Source organism: Mugil cephalus, chromosome 7, assembly GCF_022458985.1.
Source record: "Mugil cephalus isolate CIBA_MC_2020 chromosome 7, CIBA_Mcephalus_1.1, whole genome shotgun sequence".
NCBI lineage: Eukaryota > Metazoa > Chordata > Actinopteri > Mugiliformes > Mugilidae > Mugil > Mugil cephalus.
The window spans coordinates 11,880,131-11,902,883 of NC_061776.1; the positions used below are offsets into that span (position 1 = coordinate 11,880,131).

Genomic DNA, 22,753 nt, shown 5'->3' on the forward strand with positions numbered 1-22,753 from the left:
TATGATTATTATTAGATATTAGCCTGAAGTTGCCACTGAGACCCACTGAATGGTACATGAAAGCCGTCCTCTAGATAGTTTAGACCATTAGTGCCGAACTAAAGTATTATTATCGTGCATTATCAATGTTCTCTAAACATTATCTTGTCAAGCTAAATGACTGCTAAATACTTGTTCCTCCTCTGATGACTCACTTCGGGAGAAGGCAGTTCAGACAGAGAGTTGAGGCTAAACATAGATTCCCTTTCACTATCACAACGGTTAAATCACACGCTGCCATTCATTAATTTAATTACTATATGGCTGAATGGCCGCGACCCATCTCAGGTGCCTTCAGCAATCCTTATTATAGCACGCGGGGGCCGGGGGTCTTGTGGATCCAGCTCATCTGTTGTATTTGCTCACTAGCTCACAGAGACCTCTCGGCCCCAACGTAATCTCACCTCATTAACATTTTAGGTGACGAGTGTGTCAGGGCCTTAATTAACAATTCATGAGCACGGCTTATAGCTATATTAACATTTTAACACCAATAAATCAGCTTCCCTAATTTGCCCATGTCTGTGTGTGTGTGTGTGTGTGTGAGATACTCAAAGGGGTGAAACTTTCTATGTGTGTGGGAGGGCGCTGTTATTTGTTTACATCCACAACAGCCAACTACATCTCTCTCCCTTTGTCTCCAAGTCTGTCTTCACGTCAGACTTTGACCATGACATTTGTTTGAACTTTTACAGTTCTGATCATGGCACTGTAGTGAATCATACCCACTATATTAAAACAAGAAAAATCCAAGCGTCAGTGTGATCCCGAGGAGCTCTCTCTCTCACACACACACACACACACACACACACCGTGTTATGCCAATTAATAATCTGAGAAGATACATGGGGCTAAGCGCCCACAAATGCAAGTGTCACACATAATGGAAAGGCTGACTAATTAGGGCGCTATTTTGGTGTAGTCGGCTATTACAAAGTGGCGAGTCGCCCTCTGACATGTCTTTTACACTTGGAAGCAGAGATGGGAGAGGGGAGATGAATCCGAAATAAAGGCTGAAGACAATCTGGCGCAGTTGATTCTTCATGCACCAAATGCGTCTTCAAAGAGCCTCTGAGAGTGGGTGTAACGGGGCAGCAGTGAGTCCATGAGTCTTTCGGCGCGTTCATATGTTCGCGTTCATATGCATTCTAAAAGGAGCGAAGCATCTGCACATCCACGCCTGTGTGATCACAACACTGTGTCTCACACAGTCTGTTTGGCTCCGTGGAGCTGAGGCAGAGACAGTAAAGCGAAGGAGGAGGCGCCCTCGCGCAGCCCGATGACCCCCTTTGAGAAAGCACCTGTGTAGGAAGCGTGCGCCGGCCTCGGCTCTCCCACTGAGTCACCCGGTGGAAGTGCAGCAGCGTCGCGGTGAACTGCACGCGGCTGCTAAACGAAAGCGATTTCTGCGGCACTGCTCACTCTCCCTGGAAGACAAACCACAGTTCCTATTGTTGTTGTTTTTTTATTTGAAAGGGTGCGTTTAATGTTGAGAAGCCACAGCGTCCACAGTGCACACACGTGGACTATGTTTCAGTTGATCCAGGCACTTTGAAGTCTGGGGCTTTAAGGGTGTATCGGGTTTACAATAAAGCACAAATCTGCTCCTTTCAAAGGAGAGACATCTGCTTTGTGTCGCCTGAGCTGCAACTGAAGCCCCCAGGTGCACTAGCTATTGTGAGTCAGGTTAGAGATCAAGGTCACAGCTTCATAGAACTTAAAGGATCCGAAGGGAGCCGTGGTGAAGGGGAGGCCTCGCAAAATGCTTGTCTCCGTGACAAATGGCAGAAGAAGCCTCCCCCGTTTGTGTTCGGGCAACCCAGGGTCCAATCAGTCCTGCAACTTCTGCAAAGTTGGGAAAATAAGAAACTGATCTGTAATGGGGTGGAAACGTACAAATGTCCTGTGAATTTATGGGAGACATCATGGTTGTGTGTTGTTGTTTTTCCACATAAAAGAGCCTGGTGTATTCCTTCAGTCATGACTCATCTTACTCCCTGCTCGGCATGACTGTCAGGGCACGTACCAAGTTAATGACTATTTTTAACTTGCGCAGCACACACAGGTGTGAGGTCCAAGCCTCAACAATATCGCTGTGGCAAAGTGGACAAAGAACAAGTACTCTAATGACCCACTCCACGATCAAAAGCAGTCAAAACACAACGTAAATTTCCGGGCTCGCGAATCTGAATTCACAGCTGTAAATGTTAGCGGCTGTCGAGTGGCACGCAGAAATGGAGAAAAGCTGGTGACGATTGAGACTGAGAGATAGCATGATCCCAATAAAATGCACTGCAATAAATGAGGGATGGTGAATTTTTTCGGAGTCCATAACACAGATAACTGACATGAGCATGATATGAGGCCAGGTGATGGAACTGGAAATTCAGCTCCACTCAGTAATGAAATGTCTTGTTCTCACTCCAACACTTTTTTTTTTGAAAGGAATTGCCATGACTACGAGGAGCTCCTGCTGTTTTTACTGCTGCTGTGCTGCCCTCTTCTGGAGGTTCAGGGAACAACCACAAAGTGTCGCCGCTCTGATTCACATGAGGCCAACCACTAACAACATGTTTTATCATGTGGAAGAAGCTTCCGTGTGAAACTTTGAATGAATGTTAGAATAAAGTGTAAGAGAATGAAAGCGTGAGCAAATAAACACATGATCAAGGTAAATTATATTTCATGTGGGTGTACAGATGGTACACCAACCTTACCTAAGATTTGCAAATGAATTCACTTACACAACATTTCCCAGCATCTTTCACTTGGGAGGTCTGATGAACTGGTGCAGTCTTACTTAGGGATTACTATTATTAGTGTTCACACCAATCAGCCACAACATTAAAACCTACCACCCACCTAAACCAGACCATGCACCCCCACCCCGTAGCAATGACACTCCCCAGCAGGATGCAGCCTGACACACACACACACACACACACACACACACACACACACACACACACACACACACACACACACACACGCACACACACACACACAATGGTTTAAGAACAACAAAAAAAAACATGAAAACCAGCGCAAGGTGTTGACCTGGCCTCAACATTCACTTTATCCCAAACTCATCAAGTATCACTGGAACAAGTCTGATCCACAGAGGCCCCTCCCCTCAACCCACAGGACCCAAAGGCCCCCACTAACAACATCCTGTTGCCATACACTACAGGACACCCTCAGAAGACCCGTGTCCATTCTCTGAGGAGTCACAGCTGTTTTGGATAAACAAGGGAGAACCTACACAATCTTAGGAAGGCGGTGATAATGTACATAGCTCCCTCCCATAATGCCCTCTGAATCACTGCACCACAGAGTGCTTTCAATTTTCTCCGGTCTTCAAATTTCAGTCCTCCCTTGTTGCTGCCAACATCCTGCGCCACCTGTTTTTATTCCTCCCCATAATCAGCTTTGTGTAAACTGACAGCATCTGTCTGTTCAGGAAAAAAAAAGAAAACAGTTAAGGGAATACCGTGCAGTACAGTGAAATATTCCCCGTGACAACACCATGGGAAGCAGGAGGTAACTGCTTGAGGCCATCTCACAAAAATAATCCTCACAGTGTAACTGTGTGCGCGCACACTCTCCTGTTCACACTTTCTCAGGACGCTAACACACTGACAGAGATTTCCGGCCTCCAGTGCAGGGAATTAAAGCTCTCCTGCAACTAATGTTCTACTTTCTCCTTCTACATTGAGAAAACATCACAGCGTGGCTTAAAAAAAGAAAAAGAAAAAAAGAAAAGAGGAAGAATTTGCCCGACGAGCTGCTGCACAAAAGAAAGAATGATTGCACTCTACGTACCCCCGTTCTCCAGTGGGGACAGACTGAATGTAAATTACTCCTGTTATCCCAGGCCATGAATATCATCGCCACCACCAATACACACACCTCTTTCAACTCTGGTGGTTGCATTCAAAGGACATTATCCTGTCATTCATCAGCGAGGTGTGAATTATTGCCTCCATAATTAATCACCCCACGTTTTAAATGGAGAATAACGTAATTAAAGTTAAAGATTACCACAATTCAAACACCTGTGGAGCTATAAACTTGCTTTCTTTCTTTTTTTTCTTCTCTCTCTCTCCCTGTTTGGATTTCTGGGAGGAGGGTGTGGGCCCTGAACGTCATTCCAGCGGAGTTGCAGTGATTGTGGACTTCCCCAAAGTTCACTTTCTGGAGATCAGTCACAGGGGCAATGTAACTTTGGTGTTTGGGAACGACAACAGAGTAGCGCTCGTTTTCGGTGTTATAAATATTTATTTTGAGGCGTCTGTTAAGTATGAATTACAGGCATGGAGAGATGGACTGGCTGTGGACAGTTTTCGCACTTCTTTTAAACTTTCTTTTCACGCACGGGTCGCCCTCCTCTTACCGTTTGTTCCAAGGGTATGCACACACTGGAGCGGTACACAGGCACAGGGATAGGTAAGTAAACGTGCTTTAAAAAAAATGTTTTTGGATGAACCATTTAAACGTTGCTGCCTCTTGAGAGTGTCTGCACAACAAACTAAACGCGGGCGTTCCTTGCACACTTTGCCCGAAGGTTACACTCAAAAAGAAAGGAAAATATGTGCGCTTTTGTTGCGAAGCTGCCAATAAAAATCCGATGAGTTCCAAACTTCTCCTTGACCGCCGGTTCGACCTCAGATCGGTGAAGGCTTATCCTCTTATGGTCAAATGTATTCACATTCACTGGTGCTTTATCGGCCACAGACTAAATTTGGCTCGGTTTCGCCAGTGTTGCCAAAGGTGATAAGATCCAGATACGCGCTGGAATGTCAATGATTCCACCAACATCTCATCCACAAGAGACCATGAATGGATTTCTAAATGTTTCCTGGTGAATTAGAGAGAAAATGACGGAGGAAACCCCGAAATGACGCTGCGTTTTGGGTAAAGCTCGGCACAGCATATGGACCTAATTATGATGATTTTATTGCATAATCACCAGACCAGCTATTTTCTGTGGTGTGTGCGCAATGGTTAGACTTCCTGGTATATGTACATCTTATTTATCTTTACCTCCCTCCCCAGGAACTGGTGCGCCTATGTGGTGCACAGGAACGTGAGCTGCACCGTGCAGGGGAGTGCGCAGAGCTACCAGGAGCCCGTGGTGGCCCCTTGCCCGCCGTACCAGCCCGACTGCCAGCAAGAAGTGACGTGAGCATCCCGGGAGCGAGGAGAAGGGGTTGAGGGTGCATGTTTAGATGCATGAAACAGACTTGTTTCCTTGAGAGAGAGGGGGAGATGGAGGCAGAGATATTCAAACTGGCTGTCAGACTCAGTTGGCAGGACCAGAAAGCACAGCTCAGAAAGCCAACTGGAAAAAGGCAAAGGGAAACACAGGAAATGTCGCATGAAGCTCGTGAAGACTAGAACTTTAAAACTTTAACTGACCATCCAAGTTGAGCCCACACCCAAACCCCGACACACAATACATGCCACATCTAAAAAGTTTCTAAAATGTTTAGAGTTGCTGCAACATGTGGCTAAATTTCTTGGGAATTCAGGCTAAGGCGTAGGGCAAGGTGTACATCCAGTGCAGGAGCACAGGTGTAGCTAAAGAACTGGGCTGAGAATTCTTCAGAAGTGTAGTATCAAATCTAGACTGCCAAATCTCCCAACTTTGAAACTGTGATACAGTATTTATATTTAGGCCAGCTTCCCTTCCCTTCTAACCAATCTTTGTCTGCATATTTTTGTCGTGTTCAAATGTGTTCACAGACAGATGGTTCACAGTGAGATAGTGTTTAGCCCTCACTATGACACAACTCAATGTCAATTTGCAGCTTTAGTAATCTTACAGAAAAATTTTAAAACTTTCTTATCGATTCAAACAGAAACCACATCATCAGGAAGGAAGTTCAAGAGCTGCGTCATATCTTTGTCTGTGATTAATGTGTTGATTGTGCAAATGATTTATTACCGTGGTTAAAAAAAAGCAATGTGTAATCTAAATATTCATGAACATTTCTCAACACGCCTATTTTCTCACCTCTTTCTAAGTTGGAAACAATAATAAATCATGTGAACTGATTAGAGCCCACATCCCAAACCCCAAACCTTTGCGGTAAACAGAGCATTTATGTAAGTGTTTGTTGTAAATAGGGATGTCTGTACCAGTAACTGGTGAGTAACAGCTGTAAATTTTGTACTGGGCGATGTTGCAATTTAATATACTTTGCGTTTGTGAATCATTGTTAGTTGCTATCTGTGGTTTAGTTTCTTGTTCCAAACACAAACACATGCGCAAGAAGCCTCTGTGCCATGGAAAAGGTCACCAGGGGATATTTCCAAGTTTCTGCGTAAAGAAAGAAGAGTTGAGGAGGCTTCCTATTATGTCATGTTAGGATGAGAGTTATGTACCCGTTGATTACAGCCACGGTGTTCAGTATCCCACACATTTTCGCTTTTCTCTTCGTTTAACTGGAACACTGTTATCATTGATAGTTGGGAAATGTGCAAAGATGATTGTGTCAGACATGTACTTTCCAGATGTTCTTCATGACATGACCCCTGCCTTTGGGGAAGTGATGTCATCCATTGTTTCTTTGGGAACTATTTTCTTTGGCTGCACAGTTGAAATTTTCATGTACCGAGGAAATAAAATATCCATGTCGGTTTGGTGATACAGGAGTCAACGCTTCCCACTAAAAACATACATATTCTTTTTTCAGAAAAGCATATAAGCTATTGTAAAGAAAGCAAAGGCAATGTTCATATTTGCTTGAGATTTTGAAGGACGTTGCCTTGTGTATTACAGATACCAAAATCGGTTTCGACCCACATACAAGATTGCCTACAAGACAGTCACAGAATTAGAGTGGAGATGCTGTCCTAATTACCAAGGTCCCAACTGCAAAGATTTAAAACCACCCCCAGACCGACAAACCGTTCAGGGAACACAGCCTTTCCTCTCACCAAATCCTGGACATACAACCAGACACACTCAGAGTAAGAAACTATGTTCTGTCTAATTTACCATAAAATACCATGTTGTTACCAAAGTGTCACTAAAAAGCTAACTCAGAATTTAATTTATTTCGTGGTTATAGGGACAGAGCGGAGAGAAACGGCACCCTATGAGGCGAGGCATGGTGGGATGGACAAGGTGCATCTTCTGGAAAATGAAGTTCAGCGTCTGTCTCAGACGGTTGTGGATCTCCAGTCTGCTTTAACAGGGTTGACCGCCAACCTCCGCACAGATCTACAGGATGACACAAAGAAGATGTTGGTGACACTTCTCAACAACATACGTCCACCAGACAGCTCCACGGCTGCAGATACAGAGGAGAGCCCTGCGGTGCTGGATGGCCATCAGGCCACCAGAGGTGGGATTGCCGGAGAGAGGGCACTAGAAAAAATCGAGGCTCGTTTGGATGCTATCAATAATGCACTGAAAAACAAGGAAGAAGCTTTGGATGATTTAAGGGGAATCACATCAAGTCATGAAGGGCAAATACGTGTCCTGATGGATGCCTCCCAGTCTCAGACTCCACCCATAGCAGAGTTTGATGTCATACAGACCTACATTGATGGTAAATTTGAGAAGCTAAAGAAAGAGCTGGACCAGAACGTGGAGGAACAAATGGCCAAAGTACAGAACTCATGCAATGACAAGATCCAGACCATGCAGAAGACCTGTGAAGACAGTGATGACCAAGTTTCGATAAAGTTGACCAAGCTGATGGAAGCCAAAGAGGTTGATCTGAGAAAGGAGATCCGGGCACTGCGTCTTGACATGGCTGCTGCAGATGGACCCGTACGAACTCAGAGGCAGACGGATCCAATCAAAGAAGAGAACCACGGTGACCATAAAGACCTGTGGCGTGAAATTGACCGCATCGCAGAGGCTCACCGCATCCTGAATGTGCGCATCGACAATGAGCTGGCACACCTGTCTGCACCTGAAGATGTCACTGATTTTGGGATGTTGATTGAGGAATTGGAGGCGCGTATAAATATTACGGAACTAAATGCAGAGACTCATTGTTTCTACATTGAAGACAAACTGACCCGCACAATAGCGGATGAAGTGGCGGCACTTCGGCAGCTTCTGGGCGACCGTTTGAACAGCATGGATGACCAGTTCACAAACATGTTGGTGGAAATGAGCAACAACTCCTCCCCAGGGATGTTCGGTGATTCTGTCAGTGCCATTGAAACAAAGGTCAACACTAACAAGCTCCTCCTCGAAGGTCTGGGCGATAAAGTGAATACTCTTGAAGAGTTATGCTCCGTGGGATGTTCAGGATCTGGAGAAAGTTCTGCACCCACACCCAGTGGTCTAGCACACATTTTGAAGGACCTGAATCGCTATAGGACTGACTTGGACGTTCTTCACACAAATGTCGAGTCCAACACTGACAAACTCAGACAACTGGAAGACCTTGTCCAGAGGGAGTCCGCTGGAAATGAGAGACATAAGAAGACGATGGAAGACTTCCAGAAGGGGCTGATTAATCTTCAAGATAATGTGCTTGGCCTGGCCGGTGCTGTTACCGGGTTAGGTGACTCCCTGAGCCAATACAACCAAGATATGTACAGAATAAATGCAACATGCTGCCACGCAGGGCAGAGTGGCATTGGAAGTCAACCCCAACGGGACAACTGGGCTCCACGTGACACAACCAGCCGTCAGGTAGAAGAGCTGAAGAACAGGCTTGATACGCTTAGTGCACAGGTGTCATCGGGCCTGAATCAATGTAAGCAGAGCACACAGGGGGTATCTGGTGAAATATCTGCCGTGGATCAACGTGTTGCCAGACTTGAAAAGGTGTGTGGAGGGTTAGATGGGGTTTCGGCCAACGTCAAAGAACTGAAAGATGGATTGGAGACACATGTTGGAAGCCTGAAGGACTGTTGCTACAGGATGAATGTCACCTGCGGGAAGCATGGCGCCGACATCATTGCACTCCAGAACACCTTGCAGAAGGTCCAGGCACAGCTGTCTGCGATAGCCAAAGAGCCAGGTGAGTTGGTGGTCCGGTTATCTTTGGTAATATCTGGGGGAAAAAAGGCTTTCACTACAATACAGCAAGTCAATTAGTGTTCAGCACAGTAATGTTTAATTATACGTCTATACTTGAAGCTAATTTCTGCAAGAAAATCTCTGAATTTAAATTGACAGAATGTGTAGACAGAGAACAGGTTTCGGTATTGAAAGCTTTCAGGTTTCTATTTGAATATTGACCGGTCATGTTTTTTGCAGACTTGAGGTCAATGAGCAAGCCAACATTTGTCAGTCAATTATCGCAAACAATTGTTTTTAAAACTGTTTAGTATAAACTGCCTGGTCGTAGACGTCATCTCTCAAAACCAATCCAATCATGTGATGATCAAGAATAATAAACTGTAAAGCAGTGATTCAGGACAGGAGAGGTTTGAAGCATCCCAGCTAATGCTAACCATACAGACTACTGCACTAGTCCTAGTAGATGTAGTCGGATCAAACACAGATGGCAGTTCCTTGACGTTGGGTTGGTGCGGCCGTACCTTTATGTAGCTGGTTAGATTGTAAACAATGACAGGAACAGGAAGCTTAGGTACAGATAACTGTTTTCTCCATGTCACACTAGAAGTCTAGGAACATTATTCCCAGTGGAGTCAGACGAATCGGGATGGGTTCACACACGTCAAAAGGCAAAAGTGTTAATAGATTTTTAGAGTGGCTGAAAAGCTTGGTGTCAGAAAGTGAGTGGCATACCACAATAATCACTCAAATGGGAACAATGGTGCATCATTTTCAGAAGTCATCCCTGGAAGGCATTCAGTTTTGCACTCAGAAGTTCAGACTCTGCTTGGGTTCTAACATAGCTGCATGAATGCCAGATTATCGTTTTCAGAAACAAATGATCTGACGAGCACTTTGAATGCGACATACGCGACAACTTCAGACCTCAAAGAGGGATTCTGTCGCAGAGATGGCGCTTATCGAAAAGCAGATTCAGCAAGTTCGGTTTCGGGTTAGCTGTATAGCAGAGTGTGATTGACAACTACAACCCCATCATGAAAAGCGTGCGCTGCTGCAGTCAGAAAAGTACGTGACTGTAGCTGCAATTATAAGTTGACTGCCTGAACGTTCTAGCTAGCTCTGCTTCATTAGTGGGTAGAGTTATCACGACATGGTCTCATGACAGTAATTAGATTCAGATTATGGCTCGTTCAGACAATTGCTACATTGCTGCACTCACGCACTGAAATTAGCCTAAAGAAAAAAAAAAAGTCTAAATACCCACAGGCTTTTTTCAGTTTCCTCCTCAACTTCAATTTCAGTTTATCAAGCGTGATTAACATCTGTGTAAACACAAACTTTTCCTGGAGATAATCCTCCATATAATACATGCTTGCTTGCTCGGTTTACACAGAGGCTTGGAGGGAAGGATCGGATCCCATGAATGGCCACAGGGTATTTCCCAGAGTGGGAGGACACGAGTTCACTGGGCCTCCCGTTCTTGCCTTGAATATGTCATTCAATATGTCCCGGCACCGAGAAAGGCAGGGGCCCACACAGGAGACTTCCTGTGACTTAGATTCATGTTGTCCCAAGAATTCCCCCGTTATTAAAATGGGAAGGAGACAGGTAGCCAGAATCTTAAAATTTTAACATCCTGTCCACCGTGATGATTTACTTGCGCTGTTTCGTCGCTCCCTTATGTAAATGTCAGAACGCCCCGAGCGTACTGCTCCATCCTCCCCGATCCCTTTATGAACAAGAGTTGGGAGTTCTTCTTTCTGTCACCGTGACATAGCTTTTTCAGCTCATACCACAGACTCCAACCTCAGCCTCTCGGTGCACAATACACCTCCCGGCCTGCTTTCTTTCTTCTTACACATGCCAGCCCCCAGAGATTCCCGTAGGGTGACCTCAGCCTGATGTATGGGGTCTGGTCCTCATTAAGGGCCCTGACTCACTGCTGGAGTCAGTCTTGATGGAGAGGGGAGAAGTGGGGCTCCACACCCAGGACCAGATGCTCCAACTACCCCTCAGCTGTGATGTCATGACTGGGGCCCCATTGGCCCGGGTGTCTCCTCTTCTCGACACCGTCCTCCCAAAACTATGGTATGAGAGGAGAGCTGAGGAAGAAAGGAGGCCAGATGGATTAATTGTTGAGAGGAGCAATCCATTTTTTAATGTTTGCCAGGCATGGACTGTTATTTCCAAACTCTGATATTTGATTTCATTACCTTAAATGGAACCATTGCTCCGTACTGTGTTGTGTTGATACCGTCAGAGCCCCCCCTCACCACCCTCCCCCCTTCGCTCCACACATTTTCAACATCAGATGAAGGGTGCCTGTGTCTCTAACTTTCCGACGCAAATATTCACAGTCAATTCACGCCACGATTGGCAACCAGAGGTGAGAAAGGAGTGGGGCATGAAAAGCTACTCATCGCTCAAGCTTTTTACTCGAGGATTTGTGGCACTTTTAGGACGCGTCTCTGTGGAGACATAGTCTGATGACTGATGTGTGCCGTTATCGCCTCTCCCTGCTCTCTCTTGGCGAGCTTCCTTCTCCACCTTCCAGTGTGGCTGTGTGAGATGAGCTCCCCGAGACCATAACCTGGCTCACGCCGCGCTAAATCGACCGCGTGAAAGACAGTGAGAAATGTACATAATAGCCCTCTGTAATGTTGTTATACGCTCGAAATAGAGGGCAAACAGCTAGCCTTGGCTCCGTCCAGATGTAGCCGTCCACCTTTAAAGCTCCGAGACAAATTAACGGCAACATCCTGGAGTCTCCACTTGTTGCTTGGTAACAGGTTTTGGCCGAGATATGGTTCGACACATAGCTCCCTGTAAAAGGCGGAATTGTCGCTGAGATGACATTTTTAAGCTGATTTAACAAACAAGGTGAACTTTAGAGAAGGCAGACTTTGTCTCCTAGTCTTTGTTCTGACCTAAGACTGCAAACTTCCTATTTATACCGACCAGCCACAACATAAAAACCACCGACCAGGAAAAGTAAATAACGTCGACCGTCTTGTGACAATACATTCTGCTGGGAAACCTTTGGACCTGGCATTCGTTTGAATGTTACTTAGACATGAGGAACCCTCATGCCATAGCAATGACACTCCTTGATGACCGCAGCCTGACACAGACACAAAAACAGTTTAGGAACAACTAAAAAAAACATGAAAAACAGCACAGGGCACATGATCAAGCATCCGTGGGATGATCCACAGAGGCCCCTCCCCTCAACCCATATGACCCAACGGCCCCCACTAACAACATTATGTTGCCAGACACCACAGGACAACATCAGAAGATCCCTGTTCATTCTCTGATGAGTCACAACTGTTTTGGAGGCACGAGGGAGACCTACACAATATTTGGTCATAATGTTATGCCTGATCGGTGCATATCAACAGTATATTCAATCAGCTTATTGCTAAGAGTGTTAGACTTTTCCTTTAAGGGCAGATCTCATTCTCTCCTACTCAGTGCCTGTATCTTAAATCCCTCAAGACAGGGAGTTGGGCCGTGTGGCTCGAGATTTAGAGCTTTCTGTAAGTTTGGAATAGAAAGACACAGTCTAAATAGAGATAAAATATCCTCAGCTCTGTGGGTGTGGTGGTGGTGGTGGTTGGGAGCCTACGGAAATGTTTCCTCTCTGCGCTGGAGCTCATATTCTCCACGCAGTCATATGACGACCCCGAGGACACCGCGAACAGATGAGGTGTTGTAATAACATAACTGAGAGATTAACTGGAATAGCTTTGCCCTCGCTCAGTGTGACTGCTGAATGGAACTGCGTGACTTTAGTTGTAAAATGTTGGCATCCGACTCGCCCTCAGCAGCAGCTGCTGTTGCCGCAGAGGTCTGCCCCCACAACGTGTGTGTGTGTGCGTGTGTGTTTGTTTGTCTCTTGTTGTTTTCTCTCTCGTAGGGGAGCCGCGCTTATGAATAACTGACTGTATCATTCAGATGTCTTCTGAGCTGGGACAGGGGATTGTATTATCGTAATGGTCGCAAATTAGCTTAATAGAGGTAATGTAATGTAGAAATATGGAGGGCGCTCCTGCATGCTGCCGCTCCTCATTCACGTGGTGACAAATCAACCTTCTCGTGCCGAATTTTCTCCTTTGAGTCTGCTTTTTTTTTTTCCCTGCTCCTCTTTTTGGAAAAGGTCCCAGTCCCGTCTCAGATCACATCCCCGTCGTTTCCACCTCCCTCCACATCTCTCATGCCGTATCTTTGAATTTGCTCTCCTTTCACTCCTTTCCCTCGTTGCTCGCTCTCCTCCCGTCCAAATTTTTTTCTTTCGATTCGTCCTTCCAAGTGCACCGGAGGACTCTCCACCCCGTCCTGCGAGTGTCTTATTGACGGACGAGGCCACTCGTTTTAAAGCGGGGATGAAAATAAAAAGGCTTTGATTTCACGGGTCGATGCTTTGCGATTGATCACTGTATATTGGACGGACGGGCTGCGAGATTAACTGCCCACTGTGATGAGGAAGTACAAGGAAAAGGGGGACATGAAAGGCTTTTTTTTTTTTAAGTCCAAGGGGGGTTGTTGGGAAAGAATGGAAAATTGTATTCGACACACACACACACACTGTGCATGTATCCAGGCAGCACCATAGTTTTTAGGCGTCGACTGGCGTCGGCTTCCCTGTTGATGAGGCTTCTGAAGCTGCGAGGTGTGCTGTTTCCATCTCTGACTTGGGAGCGCATCTGGAAGTCTTCAAAGGAGACCCATACTCACAATGGGAGTCCCAGAGGTCTGCCATGCGGCGCGCGATCTGAACCTCTCGGCGTTAATATCGCTGGAAGAAAAAAAAAAAAAAAAAAGAAAGAAAAAAACGGGGTGGGGGATTAAATCATGTCCATGTGCATTGTAAGAAAATGAAAAAACAAAATGCGCGTCAGACGGCGAGCGATGCATTACTGTAACCGCCACACCCCGCTCCGTGCCCCTTGACTCCCTTTCTCTTTCTTTCCATTGCACGATGTGCTGCAACACTCCCTGACGCTTTCACACACTTATTTCACCAAAAGTCCGTCCACGCTCACCCCTGCAGTGTCTCAATCTGCCGATGAGCAATAACACATCTGGTTGCAGCGAAGCCCTCGTATGCACGCGTGCGAATGTGCGCGGCGCTCTGTGTGTGTGTGTTGTTTTTTTGTTTTGCTTTTTTTTTTTTTTTTTTTTTACGACTTTGCGGTCGCACCCCTTAGTGAGACCCAGGCTGAGAGCTCATGGGAAATATGCACTCAGGCAACCGGCGTCCTGAAGGAGGCATAGGGAGGAAATGAAGAAGAGATTTCAGATTATGGCAGTACAACATGATAGCTGGGTTTAATTTGTTTTTGATTATACACGTGGTGTCTGCGTAGCTTGCGGTATCACTGGCAGTCAGAAGGAAGAATTTAGTTGATGGCTGGTGATGTTTTATTTGATAAGAACAGGGCGCGTGATTACTTTCATGATCCAGACTAAGAGCAGAAACAGGCAGGCTCTAATTTCATTCCGTTGCTCTCAGGTACTTCAGATTTATTGTAATATATTTGGTTGTGGCAGAACTTCAGTCCCTCATGAATTAGTATTGACGCTAACTACAGATTATTATTTGAGTAACAAGACACTGAAAATGAATTCTTATTCTGCACCTTGGAAATAAGGCGACCACAGGTCCTCTCGGGTTTTAGTTCCCATCTAGTGATGTGAGGTATGTTTGAGAGCTCTGGAAAAAACAAAAACAAAGAAACAATAGGTGTACATTTACATTATTTTAATCTAAACCATATGACTTCAACATGGAGCCCTAGTGGGTGTGCAGAGGTACTGCAGGGGGCTCGCAAATCTTTGGTTGATTAGACATTTTTTATATATATTTTGAATTTCCCCCACAAGTTTAATTTCTTTAAATACACATTAACATGAATCCAACATATTTTAGTGAAGGGATAAGGGATGGCTTATTATTGAATGCAAAATGATAATGATAATGTATATTTATAAATAGCACTAGGCCGAGTTTAATATAGAACACATATAGTAGGTAAAGGGTCCCTACTTAACCCCTCCATCAGTTTTTTATCTAAGACCTCTGAACTAAGCAAACATATTCAGAGCGTTTACACCGATCAGCCACAACATTATGACAGTAGAATAGAATAACATTGACCATCTTGTGACAAGTCAGTGTTCTGCTGGGAAACGTTTGGACGTGACATGTTACTTACTCACCTAGACCAGACCAAACACCTCCACCCCATAGCAATGACTCTCCTCGACAGCACAAGGTGTTGACTTGGCCTCAACATTCACTACTGTAGATCCCAAACTGATCCCCTCAACCCATAGGACCCAAAGCCCCACCCCCACTAACAACCACAGGACACCCTCAGAAGGCCCGTGTCAATTATGTGATGAGTCACAGCTGTTTTGGAGGCACAAGGGAAACTTACACAATATTAGGAAGGTGGTCATAATGTTGTGCCTGATTGGTGTGCATGGCTAGTTTTGAACTAGCGGTTCATTGCTAGATTTCTTTGTTTCCCTCAGGACGTCTGTTTTTAAAATTTAAGTTAATTTTTAAATGAGAGGTCGAAGATGCTATTTTTAAGACTTTTTTTTTTAAAGACCATTCTTTTGTGTGTAAAAAATAAAATAAATCACATCTGATACAGATCGTCAACTCAAGGGATCAGACGGCGATAAATTTAGACACGCTTGTCAAACTTGGCAAACAAATGGTATTTCGGGTGCTTTAGGTGCGTAGGGAATGTCGTAATGTCAGAACACCACTTCGGTCTAGACTGAAATATTTGAGCAAATATCAGATTGCAATGAATCTTCTTTATTCCTCGGAGCTATTGTTTTGCAATCATGTTCAATATTTGGTGCGCTCACTACGCCAGTTGAACCGTAAACACAGCGTGACACAAATGTGACATCTGGTCGTGAGAGTCGTCCGACACAAAGCAGGTACTGTAATTATTTTTTCTCGTCTGTGCGCTCACCTCAGAGGCTTAGGTGATGTCTGTGCCCGCGGGAGGTCTGGAAAGCAGCCATGTTGTTTCCACTCAGATCATTCACGCTGACCGCCCACTTTGCTTTTATGAGGGGTAATAAATTTAACGGTACCGGAAAAAAAAAGAAAAAGAAAAAACTGGGGAGGGGGGTGCAGCGAAGGTTTGTTGTCAAAGTCATTAAGGGAACATTTGACAGAGAAGAAGGAGGTTTTAATGTGATAGAGAAAGTTTATAGCAAAAAGTACATTTTCACAGTCTTTCCTTTCCTTTCACCTTCCAAGGAGTGGCCTTCAGGCCGGAGCGGCCTGCTTCTTTGCCAGATACCGCTGGCACAAGAACCAGAACTCAACAAATCCACATCCCTGTCATCATCCCTGCCCTGCCGTCCAGCCCCAGGCAACCAGTGCAGCCCAACCTGCACACAATCCGGATCAGTCCGCCAAGCCAGCCTTCCGTTCGACATCAACCTGGGGGCCTGCCCACTCTGCCTCTGGTTCCAGTGAGGCCCGTGGTGGAGACGGGAGAGGCGGGACCTCCGGGGTACATGCGCAGGGTGACCGTACGAAGAGGGTCGGAGGACTCATCGAGCAAACCCGTCAAAGGGTTTGCAGGAGCACCAGGTGAGGGATGCAGATGATTATTACCATCATTCTGCAGGTGAAAAAGTGAAGCCGCAAATGTTATTTTTGGGAATTCTGCATCAAAAAACTATATCACTACTGCTCATCCCAAAGAAAACTGTTTCATATACTATATATAATACTGCAGATGCATGTAGCCAAGGGGTTTGAGAAGTGAAGCTAATACAACTTTAAGCTACTGACTGTATACGAAGATGGACGAACCTGATTTGATTCCCGATGAGTGATTTTGAAGCTCATCATGAGTGGGCTCTGGCTGCCACCATCTTGGCAGTGCCTGACTCCTCCTAACTCCTGGCTAAGTCAAAACGTAGAGGAATATAAGCATTGATATGATTCAAATGACTGTGTGGACGAATTATGCAAAAGTTCCCCATCATACGGTTGTTACGAATGGAAAGCCAGAAGTGGTTTGAATTGCAATACCTGCGATGACCACTAGGCACTGGCTTCAATAGACTTCAATTATAAAACAATCACCCACTCTAACCCAGGGATCTTCTACAATTTTTAGGCCAAGGACCCTCAAACTGATGGAGAGAGTAAGTAGGGATCCCCCTACCTAGTATATTTGTTCAATATTTAACTTGTCCTAGTGCTATTTATAAATATACATTATTATTATCATTTTGCCTTCAATATTAAGCTATCCCCTATCCCTTTACTAAAATATGTTGGATTCCTGGTAATGTGTATTTAAAGAAATTTAAATTTGTGGGGGAAAATTAAAAAAATATATACAAAAAATGTCTAATCAACCAAAGATTTTGTGACCCCCCCCCCCCCCCCCCCCTGCAGTACCTCCACGGATCCCCTAGGGGTCACAACCCCCCCGCTGAAGTCCTATGCTCTAACACTACTGATCAGTGTGGTTCTGATAGAAGATAGAAGATAAATCCTAACCCTTTGCTCGACCCCAGCTCCTCCCACTTTTGGCGTCAAGGAAATCCAAGATGGCGTCAGCCCAGTGCTAAATTTAATGCTTCAAAACTAGCCCATAGATCAATAGGTGATAAGATTCATGTTACAGTATCTATTGAGTTACTGAAATTTTCCTGGAGTTATTGTTGGAAATATATGTCAGTGTTAAATTCTAAATCATTCCACAACTAATTTTCATTACCCTTTGATGCTGTATTTTCAATTTTCCAGTAACAAAACAAAAAGTACAAATTTACTGCTAATTGCCTTTCTTTAACACAAGTTGTTACCCTCCAATACACCACCCGGCAGATAGGAAACTGTGAATTAATGTGCTAACGCCGGAGCCTGACGCACAGCCTCCTTGTGTATGAATGAAACAGGAATGACTGCGATTACATGAAAGAAGATTTACGACATATAAATGGCTGTCATTCTGGCACCGCGTAGAGCTGAGAAGGAGCCAGCATTACCACATGTCTGACACAGCGTATGTATCTTCCGCCCTTTTAAGCAGCGCCGTCGGGTTCACCGTGACGTCAGGGCGCTCATCAAAACTAATCAGCGGTGACAAAATGTGGCACGGAGCGAGCGCCTTTCTGACACGCAGCTCAAAAATAAGCTTTTGATTATCACATTTGTTTTTTTGCGGATGCCAAATCAAATGGTGTGACACCGCGCACAGGAAGAATAAATTAAATATCACAAAACAAAGGCTTTGTTGTAGCCTTCACAGTTAGAGAACAGCCTACATTAGTTACTGGCAATGTGGGAGAATAAGTCATGTACATGCCAATTAGTCAGAAATCTTAACACAAGAAACAAACAGAGGCATTCAACATGTATAATTCATCTCCACGCTTTGGACTAGGGTTTTGTTTCAAGGTTTCAATTATTTACCACGTTGTTGTGGCACGGGGGTTTATTTGGAGGTGAAACAGAACAAGTACCTGCAGGTTTAGATCTATTTAAATGCTATAAACATATGAGTCTGCTTTTGCATCCAACTGACCTGAAACAGTTAATTCAAATGAAACCCAAAAACCAACAAAACAGCGCAGCCTGGATTACAAACAGGTTTGTTTTAATTTATACCTTCCCCCCGGGGGGGGAGGGACTCGCCATAAAGTTTCTAATGGAAAACCAAACAGCTGCAGGAGCGCTGGCTGACCCTTGTCTTCAGATGGAGATAAAACATGATGTGTTTGTCATCTGTTTCTCTCGTAGGATACAACCCCTTGCAGCCTGCGCCTTACAGACCCGAACCGGCGAGCAGCCGCCGAGGTACTGCAGCAGTTCGCTGTCGAGTTACGCGGCCTTGCCGTTCCAGTACATCGGAGTAAAAAATAAAAGAAAGAGAGAAAATGGGAAAGGCTGCGAATAATTTGCAGCCAGGGAGTGTGAGGGAGTGGGGAACTGGATGTGTTTAGTTTAAGGAGCTGTGGGTGGATCGTGGAGGGACTTTAGCTCGCCTGCAGGCAGTTGCCAGAAAGTTCTACCCAGGGTTGATCGGCAAATTTAGACAGTCTGAGGTGATGGATAATGAGATAATGACTATATTCGCTTAAAACCCAGACCAGCAGAGCATGCAAACACCTCGTAAATTCAGCGTGTTCATTTAAAACACACAACCAGAAGCAAGAATGAGACGTTTACACTGACCAGGCAACGACTTTATGACCAACTTCCTAATATTGTGTAGGTCTCCCTTGTGCCTCCAAAACAGTTGTGACTCATCAGATGAAGGACATGGGTCTTCTGAGGGCGTCCTGTGGTGTCTGGTAGCACAATGTTGTGGGGGGCTTTGTGTCCTGTGGGTTGAGGGGAGGGGTCTCTGTGGATCATCCCACAGATACTTGATCAGTTTGGGATCTAGTGAATTTGGAGGCCTTGTGCTGTTCTTCATGCTTTTTTTGTTTAGTTTTTTTTGAGTTGGTCTGGTGTAGGTGGGTGCTACATGTCTAGGTAACATCCACATGAATGAATGCCAGGTCCAAATGTTTCCCAGCAGCAATTGAATTGTCACAAGAAGTTATTTAATTCTCCTGTCGGTGGTCATAATGTTACGCCAGATTGGTGTGTAAGAGCAATCACTGTTTTGGCTCCCAGCTCTAACCCCAACACTACGTAATGAGTTTTTCCACTGTTTGTAGCTCCTCTCGCTAAGGTTCCCTGGAACACCATGTATCAAGCTCCCGCTGACTCTCCAGGTAAAAATCCTTCTTCTTTTTTTTTTTGTATAACTGTGAAGTTGTTGTAACCGGTCAGACTTGCAGTAACGTGTCTTTCAAAAGAGATACCAATTACCAAATTTGACGTAATCATGTTTGAGGTTCCTATCACCCTAATGCTGATTAACTTGCATGTTTCTGGCTCCAGTCTCAGTAGACCACAGCGCCTTTGCAGAGTCCTTCTCCTTCTCCGCTGGCCTCACGCAGCAGCCGTTCTCTGGAGACTTCGGCGTCATTCGCTTCAACAGAGTCCTGGTCAACGACGGTGGATACTACAATCCGAACACAGGTAGGGCGACAAAAAGATGTTTGCTACAGGTATGAAGTTGCGTTATCATCTAAAGCTGCAGGGAGACACTTGCAGTCTTGCTGTCGTTAGCCCAACGTTTCGTTTTTACAACCGCTCTTGTCGTCAGTGCAATTTCCAGCGAGAACTCTTTTTTTTTAGGCTTCACGTCCACTGCAGGGTTTGAGAAGTGAAGCTGCGAACAAGATGGATGAACCTAATTAGAGTCGTGATGAGTGATTTGGAAGCGTGAGTGGGCTCGGGCTGCCGGCATCTTGGCGGTGCCCGACCCGCGGTTGAAGTTGACGCAGAGGCTACGTGGACTCCTACGTAGAGTCTCAGAGCTGTGATTGGTCCGCTTGGCAGAAGCGCATTTCTTCATCTCTGCCATTTTCAAATCAAACGTTTTTGATCAAAGAGGACGCCTTGGAGACACAGACATTTGTTTGACTCGTGTTCGGCGAAATTTTCGGCAAATGTTTCAGTCGCCATTGTTGAAAGTAGAAACAAGAATGAACGTGACTGGCAAAAAAGACACAGCGCCGACTAGTGTTTGGGTGGTGCTGCTACAGAGCGAGCCAGACTAATGAGCACACAAGTATAGATGTCTCACACCGACGTAGGCTAGTGCGTACAGGCCCAGCAGTACTATAAAAATGCCTCGACTCCACCTAACTCCTGGCTGTTACACAAAGTCGAGGAGTATAAGCCTCGTTTTAGGGGAATTAGTTGTCAGGAATGGACACCAATACCACTTTTTGACCCAGAAGTGGTTTGAAGTGCGAGCTCGGTCCACATATAAAGTGATTTTCTTGTCGCCCAATTGTTTTGTGGCCAACAGTTAGTGCGTAGTAGTCGATAGTGAACGTTCCAGGCTCTTGCTGCCTCTGTAACCTTACTTGTTTTCAAGTGAGACGAACAAAACAAAGATTTTTCTTAATTTTTTTTTTGTGTGTGGACAGGGCTAGCTCCTTTCCGCCAGCGCCTGTAGAACACGTCAGGGTTAACCTGAATCTGGTGTAAGTCGTAGACATGAGGTAGACATTTCAGCATCTCTGTACTTGCGTCATAAACACAGTTCAGTTTGGAAACCGACTCCCTTTGTGTCGCCAAAGGTGCTTCCTGTGTTAAGATGAATGAAGCTGGAAATCGAGCTGAAAAACATGCATTGAAAGCATTAAGTAGCCAAACGTCCGGAGTAAAGTTCCTTTTTAGTTGGTGAATATCCAAACTGAGCTAAGAGGAGACAAGCCCTGAACATGAACTTGAAAGGAAGCTGGGTGTGTTAAGTAGGCACCAAATTGACTTTTCATGTCATATTTCTGCTCCTTTTCTTTGTACTGCTCCTGGTTGGTTGAATGTTATTGCAGGTTTAGTATATACAGTATATTGTTAGAAAGCTGCAGCTACATATTAAAACTCAGCTAAGGCTTTGTATCAGAAGTAGTGATATTACTGATTCAGTCCAGACTAAATCTTTGCCTTTCACCTGCAGGGACCTTCACCGTCCCCCAAGATGGCCGATACCTGATCTCAGGCCTGCTGACCGCGAAGCAGGGCGAGGGCGTCGAGGCCGTGCTGTCCGTGTCCAACCGCAGCGTTCAGAGGCTGAGGAGCTCAGCCGGCCAGCGCGGGGGCTCCTGCGGCTGCGGCGAGACGGTGTCCTTCAGCCTGATCCTACCCCTGAGGAAAGGAGACCGCGTGGGTCTGGTGAGGACCGGAGGCCAGCTGGCCACGACGGAGTCCAGGGAGATCCTCTCCACCTTCAGCGCCTTCTTCCTGTACGCGCCGCAGGCCCAACGATAGCCGGAGCTCAGCCGGAGCTCAGCCGGAGCAGCGACAACGAGGACGAGTACGTTCCCAGATAGACGGACTGGAGGAAAACAGGATGTTTCCACTGTTTTGCTGTGATGCAGATGCCACTATGTGAAGAGCCCCAGTTATGAAGTTACCTTGCAATTTTGTTAGCCACTCGCCACAGATTCCTAAATACAAGAAGCAGGATTTGTATCTAATATATTTGATTATCAAGTTTTTGTTACTTATTGTGACCATCTTCCATGTACAAGTTTTTGTAAATTAATATTAAAAGCCTCATGTTTATTTTAGAAAAGTGTCCGTGTGGTCGACTATCAGTGGTTGGGCAATAAACCGTCATCAATCACCATTAAACATGAGCTCACTTCCTCCGTGTGCAAAACAAAGCAGCAGACGATTAATAAACCTAAATGAAGAGACTGATGTGGAGAGGGAAAAAGAAACAACATTTTTTTTTTCTCCTTATGTTTTAAACTTGGCCGGCTTCCTCTGAGAAAGACAAGAAGGGGGGAAAAAATAAAAATCACTTTGGCCGTTAGGTGAAGTGGGTGTGGATGAAAGATAAATTTCCCTTTTCCTCACTCCTGAGACTTAAATTTTCCAAGCTTAAGTTATGAGAACTATTTATCCTTGAGATCAGCTTCTGTTAACCCTTAAAAAGAGAAAAGAGCCGGCTGTAATTTAATGATAATAAACAACAGTGCCCTGAATCACTTTTAGAAATCTTTAACGTTTGTGATGTTCAGTAAATCTGGGACGGCTCCAGAGGTTTCAGCTGGAAAACCCTCATTCATGCACGGCTACTTTAAAAT

The 22,753-nt window shown here is 45.2% G+C and overlaps 1 protein-coding gene across 2 annotated transcripts; it reads left to right on the forward strand.

Moving 5' to 3' along the window:
• Nucleotides 1–4,200: 4,200 nt before the first annotated feature.
• emilin2a (elastin microfibril interfacer 2a) lies at nucleotides 4,201–22,231 on the forward strand. 2 transcript variants are annotated; one of them, XM_047590425.1, is made up of 9 exons: nucleotides 4,203–4,485; nucleotides 5,095–5,220; nucleotides 6,824–7,014; nucleotides 7,116–9,032; nucleotides 16,326–16,664; nucleotides 18,834–18,890; nucleotides 19,760–19,816; nucleotides 19,986–20,126; nucleotides 21,619–22,231. In XM_047590425.1, the coding sequence occupies exons 1-9, from the start codon at nucleotides 4,340–4,342 to the stop codon at nucleotides 21,927–21,929; spliced, it is 3,285 nt and encodes a 1,094-aa protein (XP_047446381.1). In that variant the 5' UTR covers nucleotides 4,203–4,339; the 3' UTR covers nucleotides 21,930–22,231. The 2 variants fall into 2 exon arrangements, with proteins under 2 accessions (XP_047446382.1, XP_047446381.1); XM_047590426.1 differs by lacking the exon at nucleotides 18,834–18,890 and having other exon boundaries at nucleotides 4,201–4,485.
• Nucleotides 22,232–22,753: the final 522 nt, after the last annotated feature.

Bases quoted from the DNA above. Each gene is read 5' to 3' on its own strand.
- emilin2a (XM_047590425.1), top strand. From the start codon at position 4,340: ATGAATTACAGGCATGGAGAGATGGACTGGCTGTGGACAGTTTTCGCA. The intron at 9,033-16,325 runs GTGAGTTGGTGG...TCACCTTCCAAG, and splicing joins TGCGATAGCCAAAGAGCCAG to GAGTGGCCTTCAGGCCGGAG. The intron at 20,127-21,618 runs GTAGGGCGACAA...TTTCACCTGCAG, and splicing joins ATACTACAATCCGAACACAG to GGACCTTCACCGTCCCCCAA.